The sequence below is a fragment of the Haliotis rubra genome, unplaced genomic scaffold, assembly GCF_003918875.1.
Source record: "Haliotis rubra isolate DU_JTF1 unplaced genomic scaffold, ASM391887v1 Scf303, whole genome shotgun sequence".
Taxonomy (NCBI): domain Eukaryota; kingdom Metazoa; phylum Mollusca; class Gastropoda; order Lepetellida; family Haliotidae; genus Haliotis; species Haliotis rubra.
Genome location: NW_025766973.1, coordinates 459,113 through 478,239, shown reverse-complemented (window position 1 = coordinate 478,239; position 19,127 = coordinate 459,113). Strand labels below are relative to the sequence as shown.

At 39.8% G+C, this 19,127-nt stretch overlaps 2 protein-coding genes across 2 annotated transcripts; one reads left to right on the top strand and one right to left on the bottom strand.

Moving 5' to 3' along the window:
- Positions 1–2,260: 2,260 nt before the first annotated feature.
- LOC124282772 (glycerol-3-phosphate phosphatase-like) lies at positions 2,261–5,557 on the bottom strand. The gene is made up of 2 exons (XM_046718799.1): positions 5,553–5,557; positions 2,261–4,819 (listed from the first exon to the last, which is right to left on the bottom strand). The coding sequence occupies exons 1-2, from the start codon at positions 5,555–5,557 to the stop codon at positions 3,859–3,861; spliced, it is 966 nt and encodes a 321-aa protein (XP_046574755.1). The 3' UTR covers positions 2,261–3,858.
- Positions 5,558–5,873: 316 nt separating this feature from the next.
- LOC124282771 (nucleolar and coiled-body phosphoprotein 1-like) lies at positions 5,874–17,130 on the top strand. Its single transcript, XM_046718798.1, has 8 exons — positions 5,874–5,899; positions 6,600–6,712; positions 8,638–8,742; positions 9,472–9,536; positions 10,706–10,939; positions 11,679–11,735; positions 13,047–13,114; positions 13,337–17,130. The coding sequence occupies exons 1-8, from the start codon at positions 5,874–5,876 to the stop codon at positions 15,876–15,878; spliced, it is 3,210 nt and encodes a 1,069-aa protein (XP_046574754.1). The 3' UTR covers positions 15,879–17,130.
- The last annotated feature ends 1,997 nt before the right edge of the window (positions 17,131–19,127 follow it).

Below are 19,127 nucleotides of genomic sequence, written 5' to 3'. Positions count from 1 at the left end.
AGCGAACAACTTATAATATGCCACCATTAACCATAGCTCAGGAACTTATCCAAACCTTACTTACTTTCTGGATAAACCGACCCTCAAGGAATAATTAGATGGCAAATCTAGAAGCAGTAGCACACAAAATGTAGTTTATTCAGAGATGCAAATGTGACAAAACACTAGCTTATCTTGTAGTGCTGATAACTGTGGTCGTATGACTTTAACAAGTGTGGTCATATTAATATTCGGACATACAATCCTCAAGATATCACAAAAGTTTCAATAACCAAGCACAATGTCAATATCTGGTGTAACCTATGCCAACTGCAATAACACCCCTGACCCTCCCATAGTTACTTATCAACAACAAAATCAGTTGATTTATCAAGCTCTAAGAACATTTTACGGAATCTTGATACTTGCTTAACGACAGGTACACCTATTGCACATGATACTCATCTTTGATCGCGGTCACGTTCATATCTGATATCAGTGTATGGTGCACCCAAATGGTAAACATAATCATACAAACATACTTATGAATATGAATGGCAATATGGGGGTTAAATATCATAGGTATTACGATACTATGTTTCCCTGTGTACATATAGCACTGATCAAGATGAGACACATACAAATTTGTATGCATGGATAGGGTAGGTTGGGAGCAGTCATTACTTCAAGTATTGAACTGTTGTTAGTGAATGAGTGAGTGAGTTTAGTTTTACGCTGCATTCAGCAATATTCCAGCTATATGGCGACAGTCTGTAAATAATCGAGTCTGGACCAGACAATCCAGTGATCAACAGCATGAGCATCGATCTGTGCAATTGAGAACCGATGACGTTAACCAAGTCAGCTCTGACCACTTGATCCCGCAATATTCCAGCATGGGTTACTGAAGATCAATATTCTAACAGACCTTCAAATAATGTACTGTTATCAAGAGTTATTACCTTTATCATGGCAGACACAGGTGTTGTCTGGTCTGGAGAACCAAATTATGACCAGAAAACATTACTTTCAATATTTTATTCATTTTTAGATTATTGATTGTCTCTTCACAATCCCTGACAATAAAAGATCCAAGGATCTTGATGTTTCTTCAGTGATTCATGTTGTACATATTGTTATTGTTTATTATATTTTTACAAGTACTTTGAATATTGCAGCATGATAAATATAGATAATACCATTAATACAGAAGACTGAAGAATGCTGTTAACCTGTTTATTTAATCCCTATATTCCTGAGTTGTGAGAGGCAAATGGTAGGAATATACTCATACAATATTGTCAACTTTCTTATAGTCATTTGTATAATGAACACAAACATTCTAAAATCTAAATTGATGTGGTTTCTGATTTGAAGCAGAACAGATGTACTAGAATTCACACACTGACATTCCAATATTACAAATATTCTTGCAAGGAATTCACTCGTCATTCATACCACTGTCACAATGCAACTGAGCCAAACTAAGGCCTTTTTTTTTATTACTTGGTTTACAGATAAAACAAATTTGGTTGGTAAGGAGGAAAAAAGAAAAGAAGGGAATATGGAGATGTTATTAGCACACTTGAGTGTTATTAGCATATCCTATATGCCAGGTGCAGCATGCCAGCTGAGCAGCCTGTGGCATTACCTTTCTCTCTGTTCAACTCTGTTTCAAGGAATATTTGAAAGGTATAATTTGCTATTTTTTCTTCTTTTTTTTCACTTTCTTTATTTTTTATCAGGTTGGTGGCATATAATGGCAAAATTAAAATCTAAAAACAATATTTATTTTTTCCCCGCTTTCTTCACATTTCGGGTTGGCGGATCTGTAAACAGTGTAATAAAAAAGAAACGGCCTAATGGATGCAATACTCAATGTAATCATATATAGTCATGAGTACAGATAATACATAGAATTCTGGAATACAATGATGTATTAATTAATGTTGGAAGTAAATAATTACTAATAAGGCCATATGTACCAATTACGTTGGTAGAGATCCTGGCACTTTTAGCCATTTCTAGCTTCCCCCTCAAATATAAACATCTGTGTTCAGAAAACATTAATCTCAGTATGTACAGTTGGAGAATTCCAATAACATTTTGAATGTTCCCTCCAGTTCACGCCTGCAAAGGTTAGTTGGTTGGTTGTTGTTTAACGCCACACTCAGCAATATTCCAGCTATGACGGCAGTCTGTAAATAATCAAGTCTGGACCAGACAATCCAGTGATCAACAGCATGAACATCGATCTACGCATTTGGGATACGATGGCATGTGTCAACCAAGTCAGCGAGCATGACCACCCATCGCCTCTTACGACAAGCATGGGTTGCTGAAAATCAATTCTAACCCGGATCTTCACTGGTCTGCAAGGATTTCACCTGAAGATAATACCTTTTCAGGTATTTTGTTAACATAACAAAGTCTTGTTCTGTTCCCCTTGTTGTTAGGAACTCCATCAAGCTAAAAACTAAACTCATCTGGCCTTAGTTGATTTTCGCAAATCAAAAACACAACATTACACCAATCAAAAATAATTAAATGCATATAACAACTTTGATGTCTGTCATCAAAAAGTCAATATAAACCTGTAGAATTGAAAAAAGTTACATAAATACCATCCCCATTAGATAAACATTAAATACTAGAGAATAATCAATCTCGATTATCAGATAAAAAATAATCCATTGGGTATAAAAGTCAAAATATGGCAGGAAATTCTATAAATAGATCACTGAGTAATGATTCCTGGGATCCACAGAAAGGTAAAAAACATGTCCTGCCTGCCAGTAGTACCCATCACTCACACCGCTTGCATAAAAAAATAGGTGTTTCTTGCCTGATGCCAAACAGAAGTATTTATTGTAAAATGTATTTCATAAAAGGAGGGGTGGTGGGGTAGCCTAGTGCCTAAAGTGTTCGCTCATCACGCTGAAGATCAGGGTTTGATTCCCCACATGGGTACAATGTGTGAAGCCCATTTCTGGTGTGCCCTGCCCTGATATTGCTGGAATATTGCTAAAAGCGGTGTAAAACTAAACTCACTCACTCATAAAAGGTAATGTACTATTTCATGACAGCTGAATCACAACACCCTGAATAACGCTGATGACTACTTGTCAGTCCTACACCACCATGCATTGGGAAGCAGAAGCACACCTTTCGTCAGTGAGAGATGCCTACAGGGGTCCACAGACAGGAAAAGAATGTCCTGCTCTATTAGTAGTACCCATCAATCACACAAGTTGTATAGAATTAAGTGTCTGATGCTGAACAACAGTACTGCAAGATCTAATCGCATCTAAAACACATTTCATAAAGAGTATGGTACTATTTGATGACAGCTGAATCACAACGCCCTGAATATTCTGATGATTATTTGTCAATCCTACAGCACCATGTATCAAAAATTTATAAGAAATATTGATGGAGATAGATCAGAAGTGCACCTTTTATCACTGAGTGAATGGATCTGCGTAAAGGAAAAGCATGTCCTGGGCCCAGTTCCTCAGAGCGATCGTAGCGCTACGATAGTCATAAGTCTATGTTAAAGTATGGGAGTTACGATCATCTTAGCACTATGATCCTTTGAAGAACGGGGCCCTGCTCTTCTAGTAGAACCTGTCACAAACAATTTGCATAAAATTAGGTGTTTGTTGCCTGATGCAGCAGGATTTACTCCTGTATAATGTGTTTCATAAAAGTTAAGGTACTATTTCATGACAGCCGAATCACAACACGCTGAATAATTCCCATCCTACACCTCCATGCATTGATAAAATACAAGAAGTATTGACAGAGGTTGATCAGAAGCACACCTTTTATCACTGCCTAAATAAGTCTTTGTTAATAAAATTCACACCCTCCTCAAGGTTAACTGGAACCCAGAACAGCCAGTGACTGGAGAAGGAAGTCAGGCTCCAGACCAGGATTGTCCTGAACTGATGCCAAGCTGGATCCTCCTGACAGCACAAGAGCGGAATCCACACCAATCTCCTTGGCAAACCCAATATCTGCCTTCACGCTGTCCCCAACCATGAGTGTTCTCGACTTATCAATGTTAGGATACATGGCCTGTATACACTGGTACATGTGTGTATCAGGTTTGCCTACAAGTGTTGGCTCCCTCTTGGCAGCAACCGATACCGCTTGAACCATCGCTGCTGTGATTGGCTGTCTCCTATTGGGGCCAATCATAACGCCACCTTCGAGCTTATTAGTTGCAACATAAAGACAGGACTCTTTCGTGAGGTAGCTTGCTGCTTTGTACATCTTGATATAGTCAAAGTATTCATCAAATCCAACAAGCACTGCATCAACGTCATCGTGAAACGTCATGGCGAGAAGCTCATCATTGTCACGTGTTGGCTTATCGGTCTCTTGTCCAAAGCCGTGGTACTTCAGACCTAATTCCTTCAGCTCCATCTCCATGCCAGGTGTGCCCATGGCATAGACGGATCCCTGAATTTTTGCAACGTTTTTCAAGTATACTGCAGCTGCGTAAGACACTGTGAAGATTTCTTCAAAAGAACCCTTGAAACCATACCTCTGAAATTTGTCAACAAGGAAGTTTCTCCCTGGAATACTGTTGTTTGTAACGAACAGAACCTGCTTTCCTGTTTCTCGGAGGACGCTCATAGCCTGGGGTATTCCTGGAATCGGGGTGACATGGTCCGTCTCCCACAACACGCCATCACAGTCGAGCATGACAGTGTCGTACTTGGACAAGAATTCTCGAGTGTCGTCTGCTTTCACTTCATGTATGGTTTTACTGTTGACAGTTAAAGTGGAAAATGTTCTTCCATTAAAATCATAAGATCCTTCAGCAGATTTCCTTTAGTGTTTGGGTGAGCTATAACTGGTATTACATTCTTATACAACACGCTATTGAGCGATCTGCTCTGTACAAAACATCGTCTGCTAGCGTGGCGGATGCTGTTAAATGCCATTTCGACACCGTTGTTATACTGCTGCAGTTCAAATAACACAGGAAATCTCATTCATTATCGCTTATACACATTAATGAGTTGTTAATTTCAACCTACATTAATCAGCGTCGAAATGTGTAGTCTTATCTGAACTTTAAACTGTGAGAAGTCATGTGAAATCAGTAGCTCTCGGCTATGAAATCAGGTGCTTGTGAATTACGTAACACGCAAAGCAGTTAAACCCAACATATTACAAAAGCATATACATAACATTGCTTTTCATTGATTGAAATTGTTTTACGTTAAAAGGCCATGTGTATATGAGCAGTTTATGAAGCAATGCATTTACGAAAAGTGATTACACAGGAAAATAGCAACCGTAAAACTAATATTGACATTCAAATTGACCAATTGTAAGTAGTCGTACTGAGAGTAGTAGAAAATAATGGCATGCCTACTTCGTCATCAGTTTCTGTGTCGGCCGCGAAAGTCGAAGTTTTGAACGTATGAAATACTCAATCGATGATACAGAAGGGGATTACTTGTAACATTGAACAAGATGTTCAGGTAAAACAAGTAGAAACATAACCATGCGTAAAAAAGTGGAGTGCGGTCAATAACGCTTAGATGAGATCTCACGTCATTTGCAATCTTGTCCGTTATACCACAGCAACTGAACTAGGGAATGTTTACAAACGTTGTTTCACATGCGTGCACATTGTAGTGACTATCATTTGTCGCAATCACGTTATAGACTGACACAGTCGATGGATAAAATGTAATTGTCAGTGTGTTACAATGTTAACATGTCTTCTCCACGTGTGGAAATGTGAATCACATGATCAATGATATGACTAAGATCTAAGCTCTACACATCTGGAAATAATGCAGAATGACTTTGAAAGTAACCACTTAGACTCCACAAGACAATGAATTGAAAAATGTATGCACGATTAGAAAATGTCACTTTACGTAATTTTAGTCAGGTAGGCAGACACTAGTACATTATGGCTTTTATACCAAGGTCACATGTTCTTTGTACAGATTTTCTTCTCATATTATGTATTTACATTGCCTAAGATTTTGGTATGTGATGCTGATAATTACTGCTGAAGCTTTGTATTGTAACATACTCAGACTGACAAAAACATTTTAAAAACCAGGTCTCCAACTTGATTGAATTACTTGTATGGTGTTTGTAGACCTTTTAAAGTGAAAGTTCAATTCTAAGTGATTATCTTTCACCCAAACTGAGAATGTGTGTGTTTCATTGATACTAGTAGTAGATCTATGGAAGTACATCATGAATGTATCAACCATGCAGAGACCGAACGGTATATGGTCTCTGTCAAATGATTTCCAATCCTGATAGGTTGTCACAGTCATAGGTTTCTTGCATGTCCAGGGGCAGTGGGGTAGCCTAGTGGTTAATAGCATTCGCTCGTCACGCTTGAGACCCGGGTTCGATTCCCCACATGGGTACAAAGTGTGAAGCCCATTTCTGGTGTCCCCAGATGTGATATTGCTGGAATATTGCTAAAAGCTGTAAAAAACTCACTCACTCACTCATCCAGGTGATGCAATTCTGCACAACACGACTTGGAATCGTTGTGGATTTGCTTTGCTCTGCAATGGTCTATGGTCTATGTGTGTGAGCATGCTGAGTGTAAAGGTCGACTGTTGCAGGTTCCTGCGTCGTGAGAACCTGGCCAAGCAGTCCCAGCAGAGCATTTCCTGCCCTGCCATCAACTCCCCACAGAAGGATGGGGACTCTCCATCAGAGTCCAGCTCAGAGTCAGGTACTTCCCACAGTTAGAAAATTAAGCAAATTTATAGAAAAAAAAATCCTATAACCACTGATAACAATGATAAGGGACTGTTCATTATTTATGGCTGGGTGTGTGTGTGTGATGCTTTTAAAGGGTCGGGGTGGGGGGTGTGTGTCACCCATTTTGTTCTGGGGAGGCAGGAGGGGTACAGCAGTTTTGTACATAAAAATATTAAACACACACACCTAGCCATAAAGTTTAGAACAGTCCCTAACATGAATGGTAAAACCTGGTACATTTGCCAACAGCCAGAATAAATGAGTAAGAAAATTAAAAAGGTTAATGTTTCCATCCCCTAACTACAGAATGGAAATAAACAAATTAATGCCTCCCATCCTGTAACATGTATGATATAACCTAGTAATTTTGCCATTCGGCATTGTGTTTGAAGGCAACAGCCAGAAAAAAATTCCAGATATTTCCAAACTATTTCTTGCTTTTCCATCCTGATTACCTAAAACAAGATTCATATTGCAAATATTCAAGCATATTAAGCAAGTCTCTCACATAACTGTCATTGTAATGTTTTATGATAAATCATTTGAATGATACAATTTCTAAAAATGTTTCAAGGACACTTATTGCCGATAGTAAAAATATTTACTTTAAGGCTGTTTTATAAGGGAAAACATATCAGTAGCTACCTCAAAAACAAACTGTTCTCTGTCAAGTTCTGTAAAGTTCTGTGCTGTCAAGACAGGCCCACCAAGACAGGCCCACCAAGACAGGCCCATCAAGACAGTCTTTAAGGAGCCCATAATTCCCGCTTAACAGATTTTATAGTGCTCATCCCAAATACATGTTACCAGTGTGGTAAAACACATAACTTCATCAAGCAGTACAATACCCGTGTAATAAACCAATTTAATTACCCAGGAGCAATTAACTTTGTTGTTATATTGCCCTAGATTAGCTTGTTAATATCCCACTAACAGCACAATGGAGTCTGAGCTTATGCAGATCCCTTTGTTGAAACAATGGGCTTATGTAATTAACAAGCTTTGATGTGGATGGGTGACAACTGAGAAGAGAAGGTGTCAAGTGGGAGTGGCATGTTGTCTCAAGGGGTGGCATATATACCACAACCAACAGGGAATACGCTATTGTATTCACTAAGTTTACATGTACTGCAAACTGGTGGAGTAAGCTTGATTTAGGTAAGGAGATTGCAGGGCTCTGCTTTTTCTATGATTTTACTGTTATACTGTTGAGTTGATAACACAGGGTTTATATAGGCCTATAAATATGGACATGGCAGGCAAATGGGATAATAAAAGTGTTATTTTGTTCCAAATTAGTTTTTTTAATTTAAATTGACCTTTCCGAAACTCTGATGTAAATTTACATTGTGTTAGTGCAGTGAAGTAAAGTTTTTCTTCATTTATGTTGGTCCTTTATATACAGGTAAGGTCTACAGAGCCATAACATTTGGTAGGACTATACTGAAATGAATAGGTACATATTTAATTATAATTTGGAACTTCTGACTCACATTTGAGACAATCTCTGAGCATGTCCTGGTAACCCTTGATAAATACATGGTACATGCTTTCAGAGATATTTATTACTTAAATGAAATAATTTGGATTTCCTTTCAAACTTGAGTAAAATCCTACTTAATTAAGCTGTAGACTTTCAGTACTAGTAATGCAGCAATTTGTGTTGTGCTTTTCATTTGAAACGTAGCTTGATTTTAGATTTGTGTATTTGTATTGCAATATATTATGGGCATCATGCTGCAACTTTATCATAGTAGTATAAAATTTAACTGAATTACCATTTCTTTTAATTAACCAGGAATTTCAGACAAAAACTAAACAGAAAATAGATCAGTAGTGTAAATATGGACCATGGTGATGAATATATCATGACCGTTCACTGTGTGTTGTTGCCAGATGGTGAGATTGCCGAGGTGAGTCGCAAACAGAGAATGTTCGCCCGCAGGTCAATCAGACGAGACCGCAAGAAACAGAAGGAACAGCAGAAGAAGATAGAGAACAGTAAGTACCGTTACCTAGCAGCCATGGTAGCAATACATTCCTGAAATTACCTGTGAAGATCTGAGTAAGAATTGGTCTTTAGCATCCCATGTTTATCCTAAGAGAGGCGTAACAGGATCGGGTAGTCAGACTTTGTCGTCACATGTCATGGTATTCCAATTGCTCACTGGATTATCTGGTCCAGTCTCAATTGTTCATGCTGCCATATAGCTGGAATATTGCTCAGTGGGCGTTAAACAACAAACAAATACAAAACGCTCCTGCAACAATTGTCTTTCAATAAGTGTCATTTTCTATTTATTTCGTATATTTTTTTATTAAAACATTGTCACAACTGTCACAGGACATTTTCTGCAGCAGAAAATGCACCGATATGTACCCAATGAAAGACTGTTCAAAGACATGAAAACTTACTAAATTGGCTAAATTTGACTTGTAAAGGCTTGCTATGGAGGGTTCATTATTTGTCTATAAATTTACATAATAACTTTGAGACATTGGTGAGTGAGTGAGTGAGTTTGGTTTTACGCCGCTTTTAGCAATATTTCAGCAATATCACAGCGGGGGACTCCAGAAATGGACTTCACATATTGTGTCCATGTGGGGAATCAAACCCGGGTCTTCAGTGTGACGAGTGAACGCCTTAACCACTAGGCTATCCACCGCCCCGACATTGTTGATACATTGTATTGCTGATGTGTAAAATATGCATTACCTGTTGTGTTTCAGACATGATATCCATGGATGACTATCTCAGCAAGCAAGCAGAGTTCAAACTGTGGTTGAAAGAAGAGGTAAAGGGATTCTCTCAACACTGACAATGAATAGAACTGTAATAGGAAACATTTAAGAATTTGACAAACTTCCTTTGTGGAAAATATTATGCTAACCTATCACATGTTCTTAGAGTTAACCGACCGCCTCCGTGGTGTAGTGGTTAGAGCGTCCGCCCGGAGAGCGGAAGGTCACGGGTTCGATCCCCAACCACGTCATACCAAAAGACATTAAAATATGGTACTTGTTGGTCCCTGCCTGGCTTTCAACATTAATGGGTACAACAAGGACTGGTTGGCTCGGAGTCAGTATACTGTGTCTGAGTGGGATATTCATGCTTCACTGCGGCATGGTATCTCAGTGGGCTAGCACTATAAAACCAGCTTCAGTCTGGGCTAGTACAAGCAGCCGCACATACACATACACATGCATGCACGTCGTCATATGAGCGAAATATTCTCAAGCATGACGTTAAACCCAATTTCACCTCACCTCTTAGAGTTAACCCGTTAGTTTTTGTGTGTGCGTGTATCTGAAATAGAAAAGATTTAAGTAATGCTTTCAGAATAGGTCATTTGCTGTATTGGTTTTATATAAAGTTATCCCAAGTTTAATTGACTATGAAAGATATGATATAGAGTCATGGTTTTGTTTAACTTGCACTTTGAAATGTTCTTCTTTCATCAGAAACAAAAGACAGCAGCTGACTTGAAATCCCCAAAGTTGAAGACCTACTTCAAAGATTTCATGAAACTCTGGAACAAGAAAAGCTGCCACAGGTATGAAAGTACCTAACGATTCCTCAGTTAGAGATGACAGCAGGAAGTCATAACTAGTGCTGGTAATAAAATGTTATCCTCGTCTTGCCACATACAACCAACTTTGGCAGCAATGTGTTAGGGACAATTTGACACAACCAGCAACATGAGGTTTAAAGTAAATTGAACCTGTTTTCAAACAGCATTTATTGTAGGATTTATCATTTGAACTGTGACATTATTTGATTATTAATTTTTATTTTTGTGGAAAAAAAATGTTGTATGTTTTTAAAAACAAAACATGGATAAACATCAACAAATGGTCAAATAGAATGATGCTATGGATTCTATTAGTGTAAGGGATGGTTGTCTTCATATCAGCTCGCCATATTTCTACTATATCTCATTTGACATAATTTTGTCTTCCACAGAAATACTACCGTGGCTCCACCGGTACAGACACACCTCCCCCATCTCGCAGTCACCAGAGGTTCAGCTTTGTGGAAGGGTCGCCCTTCTCTGACATCCCTGGCTTCCATCACCCCATCGACCTGAGTCTAGAGGGCGGTGTGCTGCTTGACTCTCCGTTCTCCACGTTTGGCAAGTCTCCAGGGGAGCCCCTCACAGCTCAGTCGACACCACGGATCATCAAACTGCCAGACATTGTGAGTACACACAGTAACCCCTAATGTCAGCACTATGGCTGAAATATTACTGATATGATCTCGCTCACTCACTCGTGTCAGAGTTATTCACCTTGAACAGTCATACAGGATAATAAGACTACAATTTGATAAACGTCCTGACACTGATATTAAGGATATAAAACAAGGACCATTTTGCTCTCAGTCAGTACACCATGTCTACATGAGGTTTGAGGTTAAAACTGGATCACAATATCTCATTTGGCTATCACTATGATGCCTAGTAGAAGAAGCGACACGCACAGACACGTGTTCATGCTCGTTGTTTGAGTGAAAATCAACTTGATTGATATGAATATAATACAGCTGGATATGGTAGATAGTGTCGGGATATATAGAAACACAAAGCTTGTTTTATATCCTTATGTGCCTTATATCCTTATATGCCTCAGAAAAAGATGCTTGAAGATTCTACACTAAGGCAGATGATTCTGGAATAAGCTTCTTGTACCGTAGTACTTCCCAGAGTGTTCTGTCTAAATGCAGCACACCACTACTCTTCACTGAATATCACTTGCACAATGTAAAATACTTGGAACAATACAACATAACAATATGAAGATGTTTCGGAAGTAACTAGGAAGATTGCAGAGGCACAGATTATAATTTGGATTAGCGTAGCAATCATTGTTATCTGTCAGTGGACATATATTGATCATGTGATCAGCGACACTGATACATTGTTGTTGGTATTTTCCAGAAGAACTCGGATGCTGTGGACAAAGAGAACAGTTGTACAGATGGCAACATCCAGAAGGTAATGATCGCCTACATCTACCTGACAAACACATGCAGTAACTTCAAGCTATCTGAGTGTTGAACATGAGCAGAACTTGGACAGAGACTGACAACACCTGGCTCCAACACCATGTTATTTTAATGCAGTAATAATGCATGTTGTGTCTCAAACCTGCTTATGTCTCTGAGCCATTTTTGCTAAGTGATGGTAGCACTAAGATGATTGTGGCACCTATACATTAACACAGATTAAACTATTGGTTTGTCTAATGGTCTAGCACTAAGATGATTGTGGCACCTATACATTAACACAGACTTACTACAGACAGCACTACAATTGCTTTGGGGAACAGGGGACTGATCAGAGCGCTGAGACAATTGTTACACCTATACTTTAACAAAAGTAATAGCATTATGATTGCTCTGTGGAACAAGGCCCTGGTGTGATCATAGCACTATTACAAGTAAGGCACCTATTCTTTAACATAAACATCCTGGAGTCATGGAACTGTGATCGTTTTGCAGAACATTGGGCCGACTAGTGCTAAGACAACACTTAACATAGCCTTGCTACAGTCACAGTGCTACAGTGGCCTTGTGGAACAGGGCTTTAGGCAGAAAGTGTATATTTGACACCATCACAAGTTATCCCATCTATATGCGACTGAAAGATATTTGTCTTCAGGCATCAAAGTAATCAGTCAGGATGCCGTTGTACAAAGCGGTCTTAGCGCTAAGGTGACTGTAACTCCCATACTTTAACATAGACTTAAGGTAGTCTTAGCACTAAGGTGACTGTAACTCCCATACTTTAACATAGACTTAAGGTAGTCTTAGCACTAAGGTGACTGTAACTCCCATACTTTAACATAGACTTAAGGTAGTCTTAGCACTAAGGTGACCGTAACTCCCATACTTTAACATAGACTTAAGGTAGTCTTAGCACTAAGGTGACTGAACTCCCATACTTTAACATAGACTTAAGGTAGTCTTAGCGTCCCATAGCGCTAAGGTGACTGTGACTGAACTCCCATACTTTAACATAGACTTAAGGTAGTCTTAGCGCTAAGGTTGTTTTGGACAACAGCACCCAGGACAACATCTGAGACAAGCATACAACCTCTCTTTGTGGCCTCATGGATGGAGCATCCTCCTGGAAACCTGGAGGTCAGGGGTTTCATCCTTGGTCATACCAAAAGGTGGTTGGCTTGGCATCTGAATACTGTATCTGAGTGGGGTGTAGTGTACAACTGTGGTGTGGTGTATCTCTAGCACTGTAAAACATTACTCAGACTGGGAAGTTGTTAATGTGTAATTGTCTGTCTTGCAGGACAAACCTGAACCTGTGTCTGAGAAAAAGAAGAAGAAAAGTAAGAATACAACTCCAAAGAAATCAAAGTGAGTTGCATGATTATTTGTGATAAACCTTTTATATGTAACTGGACCTGTTTAAGAAACTATGTGAAGTAAGCATATTGAATAAGACACATGATATACAATATAGTATAAACAATAGCATGAGAAGTCTGGATAAAGTATTTAATAAATATTTAATGAATGCAAACTATCTTTTAGACTTGCATGAAATAGTAGTTTAATTTCCTTGTTTCATCCTTACAGACTGAAGAAGGACAATCCCTACAAGGTTACTGTTTTGTCATGGACTTCTAAAGGAGAACTCAACGTATGCCCGAGCAGCCCAGCAGAGGAAAAAGAGGGCAAAAAGAAATCCTTGAAACCTGTGCCCCCAAAGCGAACCAGCCAGTCAACCAAGGTGAAGCTGGACACCTCCGTCCCCTATGAGGAGGTGAAGGATGCTAACCCTTTGGAGGTCTCTGACTACGACCCTCTGTATGCAGACCCAGACCCATTCTTCAGTGGGAGTCTGTCAGTGTCAAGGTCAAAGAGTCTGGACTCCGGGCTTCATATCGACAGCCCTCGTCCAGTAACTGATGGCTGTAAAAGTGTGGAGGAGATATATGCTGTGCCAGTGAAGAAGAAGCGGATCTCTGCTGAGAAGGATAAGGTTGTTGAAGTGGTAACATCCCCACCTCCTCCTCTGCCTCCAAAACGGAAGTCTCCTCTGGAGTCCTGGCCATACCAGGTGATTAAAGGTGATGAAGAAGCTTCTGTATTCTCGATGAAGAAAGATGGCCCTGAGTTTGCATCTCCAGCAAAAATTAGCAACGGATCTAAATCAGTGTTCAGCCCTCAAAAGACAGAAAGTCCCATGAGAATGGCGGTGTCCATGCCTGATCTGTGTGATCCTAAACTAGATCCAGAAGAAGAGGTAGACTCTTCCTCCTCCTCGTCCTCCTCCTCGTCCTCCTCCTCATCTCATGAAGAATCTGAGACTGAGACTTTTGAGGTGAAGGTGAAGATAACAGACCCAGAAATCCAAGCGTTTCTTGATGAAGATCCATCCACCCTACCCCCACCTCCTGATCTGGTGTCAGACATCTATCCCCCAGTCAGACTTTCCCTCCTACCACCCCCACCACCAGAACTCCTGATGGATACGCCACCAATGGAGAATGAATACAGACCATCTATTGAAGCTTTTGGTTCTCAGTCGTCGTTGATAGCTGAATGTGGCACTCCAAGGTCATCTAAGGTGTTAGAGGAGGGCATGCCCCAGTACTGTCACACTACACCTAAGTCACTCCTGTCCCTGGACTGTACTGCTACAGAAACTCCTCCTCCAACCCTTGTTCCAATCACACCATTTGCACTCTCAAGCCTGGAAGCTGTTGATGAATCCGAGGAGAGATCACAAGACATGGAACCAAATCCCCAGTCAAAAGCTCCCCAAGCCTCAGTTTTAGCAGTTCCAGTTCAGGTTGCTGAAGTCAAAGAAATGTCCACAAGTTCTCGAAGGGTCTCCGTAGGGCCTGTGATGATCCCACCACCAATGAAGTCAAAGCTTCACAAACCTGATGTGTGCCAACTGTCTGGTGAGAGTGAAGCCAGCATGAATCAGAAACCCTCATCTACTGGTGACACACGCAGTCAGAAACCTTCATTTACTGGTGACACACCCAATCAAAAACCCTTATCTACTGGTGACACACCCAATCAGAAACCCTCATCTACTGGTGACACACCCAATCACAACTACTTGAAAGATGCACTCACAGACCTGGATACAAGTGCTGAGAAGGATGATGTGTTCACCTACCGTCAAGCATTGTCTGGTGCAATGAAGTCACTGAAGTCTGCTTATGCCTCATCTGTGGAAGACATCACAGCAGATGTCCCGAGACGACATCGGAATCTCGGCAGAGGCCTGAACACAAACTTGTATACTGAAGATGTTATTGACCAGAGGACCACACCAAAACATGATACAAGGAACCGACATCATTCTGAAAACAGTGCTAAACATCTGAAGAGGAACATTCAAGAAATGAAAGAATCTGGTGGTAGTTCCAGTTCTACATCAAGCAGTGTGTCGGAGAACTCAGGAGTAAAGAAGATCATGAAAAAGCCCCCAGCATTGAAACCGAAGCCAAACAAAGGCAAAGTTGCTGAAGCAGTTGAAAAGGCGAGACAGAGACAATCGTCGAGTGACCGGAGCTCTGTGTCCAGTTCGGCAAGTGACAGCAGCTCTGTGTCCAGTGACAGATCTTCCAGGTCCAACAGCGAGGTGTCTAGTGAAGAGAACGTGCAGAGAAAGTCCCCAAGCTCCTCTGGATCAGTTTCACGAGTGCTTGGATCATTGAACCAGAACTGTGTCAGTCATTCAACACCATCGCCAAGGAAACCACCCAGAACGTTCAGTGCTAAGAGAACCAATGGCAACAATCCACAAAGTCCCAGAACCCCTCTGACACCTACAGGGCAGGTGAGAAGCATCTTGAAGACAACTCCAGTTTCTGGGACCTGTGATAGAGGTCAAGGTAAAAACTCAGACAAGAAGGCATCCTGTTCAAGGTCACTCACAGAGAAGGTCATGGAGCAAACAAGGCCCTCTATGAGTACTGGTGTGTTTGAGACAGATATTGATAGTGTGCTTGACGATGACTGTGAAAACAGAGACCCAAACTGTGCTTCACGAGGAGTCCGGGAAACAGATCTAGACAGGATCCTCGAGGAGATGCAGTCCAATTACCCACTGTCTCCACTCCTCAGTGTTGATACAGCCTCAGAGATGAACATATAGACTATTGGGTGTAACATTAGAACTGGCGAACCCTTCCAGTAAACAAGTGGTACTGTAGCCAGTCATTACTGCCGCTGTAGAGTTTACACTCAAACAACCTTACAGTTTGGGTTTGTTTTCTGCCAGCAGATCCAGATTTGTAGGTGTTTGTATCATGTTCTTGTTTTGCAGTTTGATCAGTTATATGAAGGTGGTAGACTGAGGGCAAACTACACTTCCGTGATTGCTGTGCTACATTTAGTTCTGTAGTTGTTGCTTTGAGAGTGTGTGTCACAGTGTCAAGCCAATACCAGACGATGAATGTTGTATATTGTGTATATTTGTACATTACCTTTCTGCTAGAACTGGAAGTCACGCTCTGTTTACCATTGAAAAACTGTCTTCCATGAAAGTGCCTTTCAAAAAAGTAAGAAATAATAGAATTGTTGCATCGAAATTGTTCACAGATTGGAATGAAAAAATATATTGTTATAGTTGAGGATTCATGTAAGTAAGATTAATTGTTGTTTAATGCTGCACTCAGCAATATTCCAGCTATATGGCGGATCTTCAAGAAGTACAGATAATTTACAGTAGTGTTCTTGATCTCATCTTGGTGTGTATGCACTTGCGTGTTCGTCACCTCAACCAATATAAATAGATTGTTTGCCACTCATTGCAATACATTTTGAAAACTTAAAGTCATACTTCTGTGATCTTTTTCTTTCCAACAGTTCATTTTGCATTATTTTCCAGCATTGTGTTATTTCTTTCGGTAAAAGTGCTAAATTTTGTTATTGGTCATATCTTCAAATGATCATAGCGACAACTGAAATTTGAATTCTGTTTCAAATTTGGGTAATAACTGAGTGACATGCAAAAGAAAGAATTTGATTTGATGGAATGGGTATCTTTATGTGGATTAAAACTGGCAGTGGGGAGAGTCCTCCATTTCCTTGTCTCTTGTCAAAGTTTTATTTGTAAAATGTTAATGGAAATCAAGGATAGATAATTTGAGACTGCAAATGGGAATGTATCCAGGGTTTTATGAAGGTGTACCAAAATGAAATATAAGAATGCCATCTGTACAAATTCAAGCAATCTTAGATCATTAGGTCAATCAGCACGCAATTTGACCTATAATTTGATGCATGATGCCAGCGAGCTGTAAGTAGGATGTTTGTTTAGCTGGAGACTGACACGTGCCTCTCATGTCGGATTATGTGGTAATCACTAATTTAGTAATCCAGTCTCTTTTGTTAAGTAATTTCCTTCCAGGGACCGTGAGAAGACGTTTAGTTAAGCAGTATTGTTTACTTATCCGACTTTAGTTAACCAAACTCTAATAGTGATAATTAATGAAGAAATTTGCCAGGACGAAAGAATAGTGTTTACTTATCAGGTCTGTTTAGTTCAGCGGTCTTTACTTAGGCGGTTTCCACTGTATGTCAGTTTCATAGAACCCGAAGATACGCTACCCGTGTACAATGGAGGATTGATTACCAACTCAGAATAATATAGCACATCAGTATTACATCTGTTCCCTTTGAGTCTCAGCTGAATGGCATGGAATAAACATTATAATCACCCTTTCGAGGGAGCACATTAGTATTTCTTATTTGAATACTTAGTGTTTATTACCGTAGTAGTAATCATGTATCTTTATTCCTCATCATGAGAACACCATATTCAACGTAGATAGTGCATGTATCTGTAACCATTTCATCTGACCTGAGGGAACTCTTGAAATGGTTTTATAGTGTACATTTGTGTAAGTTTCTCTGTGTCATTTCTTCGATACTTGTATACTTTACAGACATCCTTTTCCTGATACTTAAGTATTTAGCTGTGCTCCAAGTCTTCACCTTGACCCTTTTTCTTGCCTTTGTACCGTCACTCAACCTCTGAACTTCATTTCCTCGACAATACATCTAAATCAATGTCATCATACTATGAATTTCTGTGGAATTCTGTCTCTTGTAGATGCTGTTGTAGTTCTACATGTACAGAAATATGCAAATAAATGCCTGATATACATATGTTGTATTTGTTTTCTCTGTGCAAAGTCATTAAGTCTTGGTCTGAGTATGGGTTTCTGCCACTTGTAATATATCTGACAGTGATATCAATCACCAGAAAAAGTCTTCAGACATCATAACCATGTTGGGGAGTTAAACCCAGACTATAGGGAATATGAATTAATCTGAATCTTTAACCACGGTGAGTGAGTATGGTTTTATGCCGCTTTTAGCAATATTCCAGTATTATCATGGCGTGAGACACCAGAAATGGACTTCACCCATGTGGGGAATCTTCAGCGTGGGTGAAGTAAATAGACAATGAACAATAGATAATCGAAAGGCATTATAAACACTGACCACTGGATCTGCCATAAATTGAGTATTTACACCAACCAATCAATGTGTCATGTGTTTGCCATGGTCTACCAATGCTAGTCCTGATCTATAAAATCAGCATTTAGTATCGTGATCTGTTTGTCACACTGCAGCCAGGTCAAGTGGTTAATTAACACTAGAATTTGTGGATTTATGCTACTTTGCTTATTGATGAGATACCATAATGAAAAGTGATACAATCCAATTCCTACAGGGCAACCCATGTTCTATCGCTTCTTGGAGACAGGCACTTAGGAATCCAAAGATTTTGGAAACCTCTTGTAATATTTTGTTTGTTTTACGTCACACTCAGCAATATTCCAAAATTCAGCAATATATGGTGTCAGTCTTTAAAAAAACCCAGTCTGGATCAGATAAATCCAGTGATCAACACCATGAGCACCCGGCTAGCCTGATCTTCACTGCCATATATACTATAGAGCACTTTCAAAATGGAGCCTCGTGTATCTGTACCCAGGATTCGAACAGACAAGAACACACCTTATATTGGAATTGTAAACCAAAAGTCACTGTGTTCTTTAATCTGATTGGTTGAAAAACGTGATCAAATGGTATTCGATTCCCGGAAATTCGCTGCATATTAATACATACAAACATCGCTCACGCCATTGTATTGTTACGTCGTCAGCAGTAATGACGTCATTCAAATCATATTGTGACGTAAAGTCCAAATGATGTCACAAATGAGCAGCTCCAGATGCTACCATGGGAGACAGCCGAAACGGCCGGTTGATGACATTTCACTGCTGTACCCATACACGATGTCAATGAGTGCAGACACAAAAACGTGTGTGGACCTTTTGGTTTACTTTTGTGTTTACAATGTCGATAAACATCATGTGTTCCATGACGC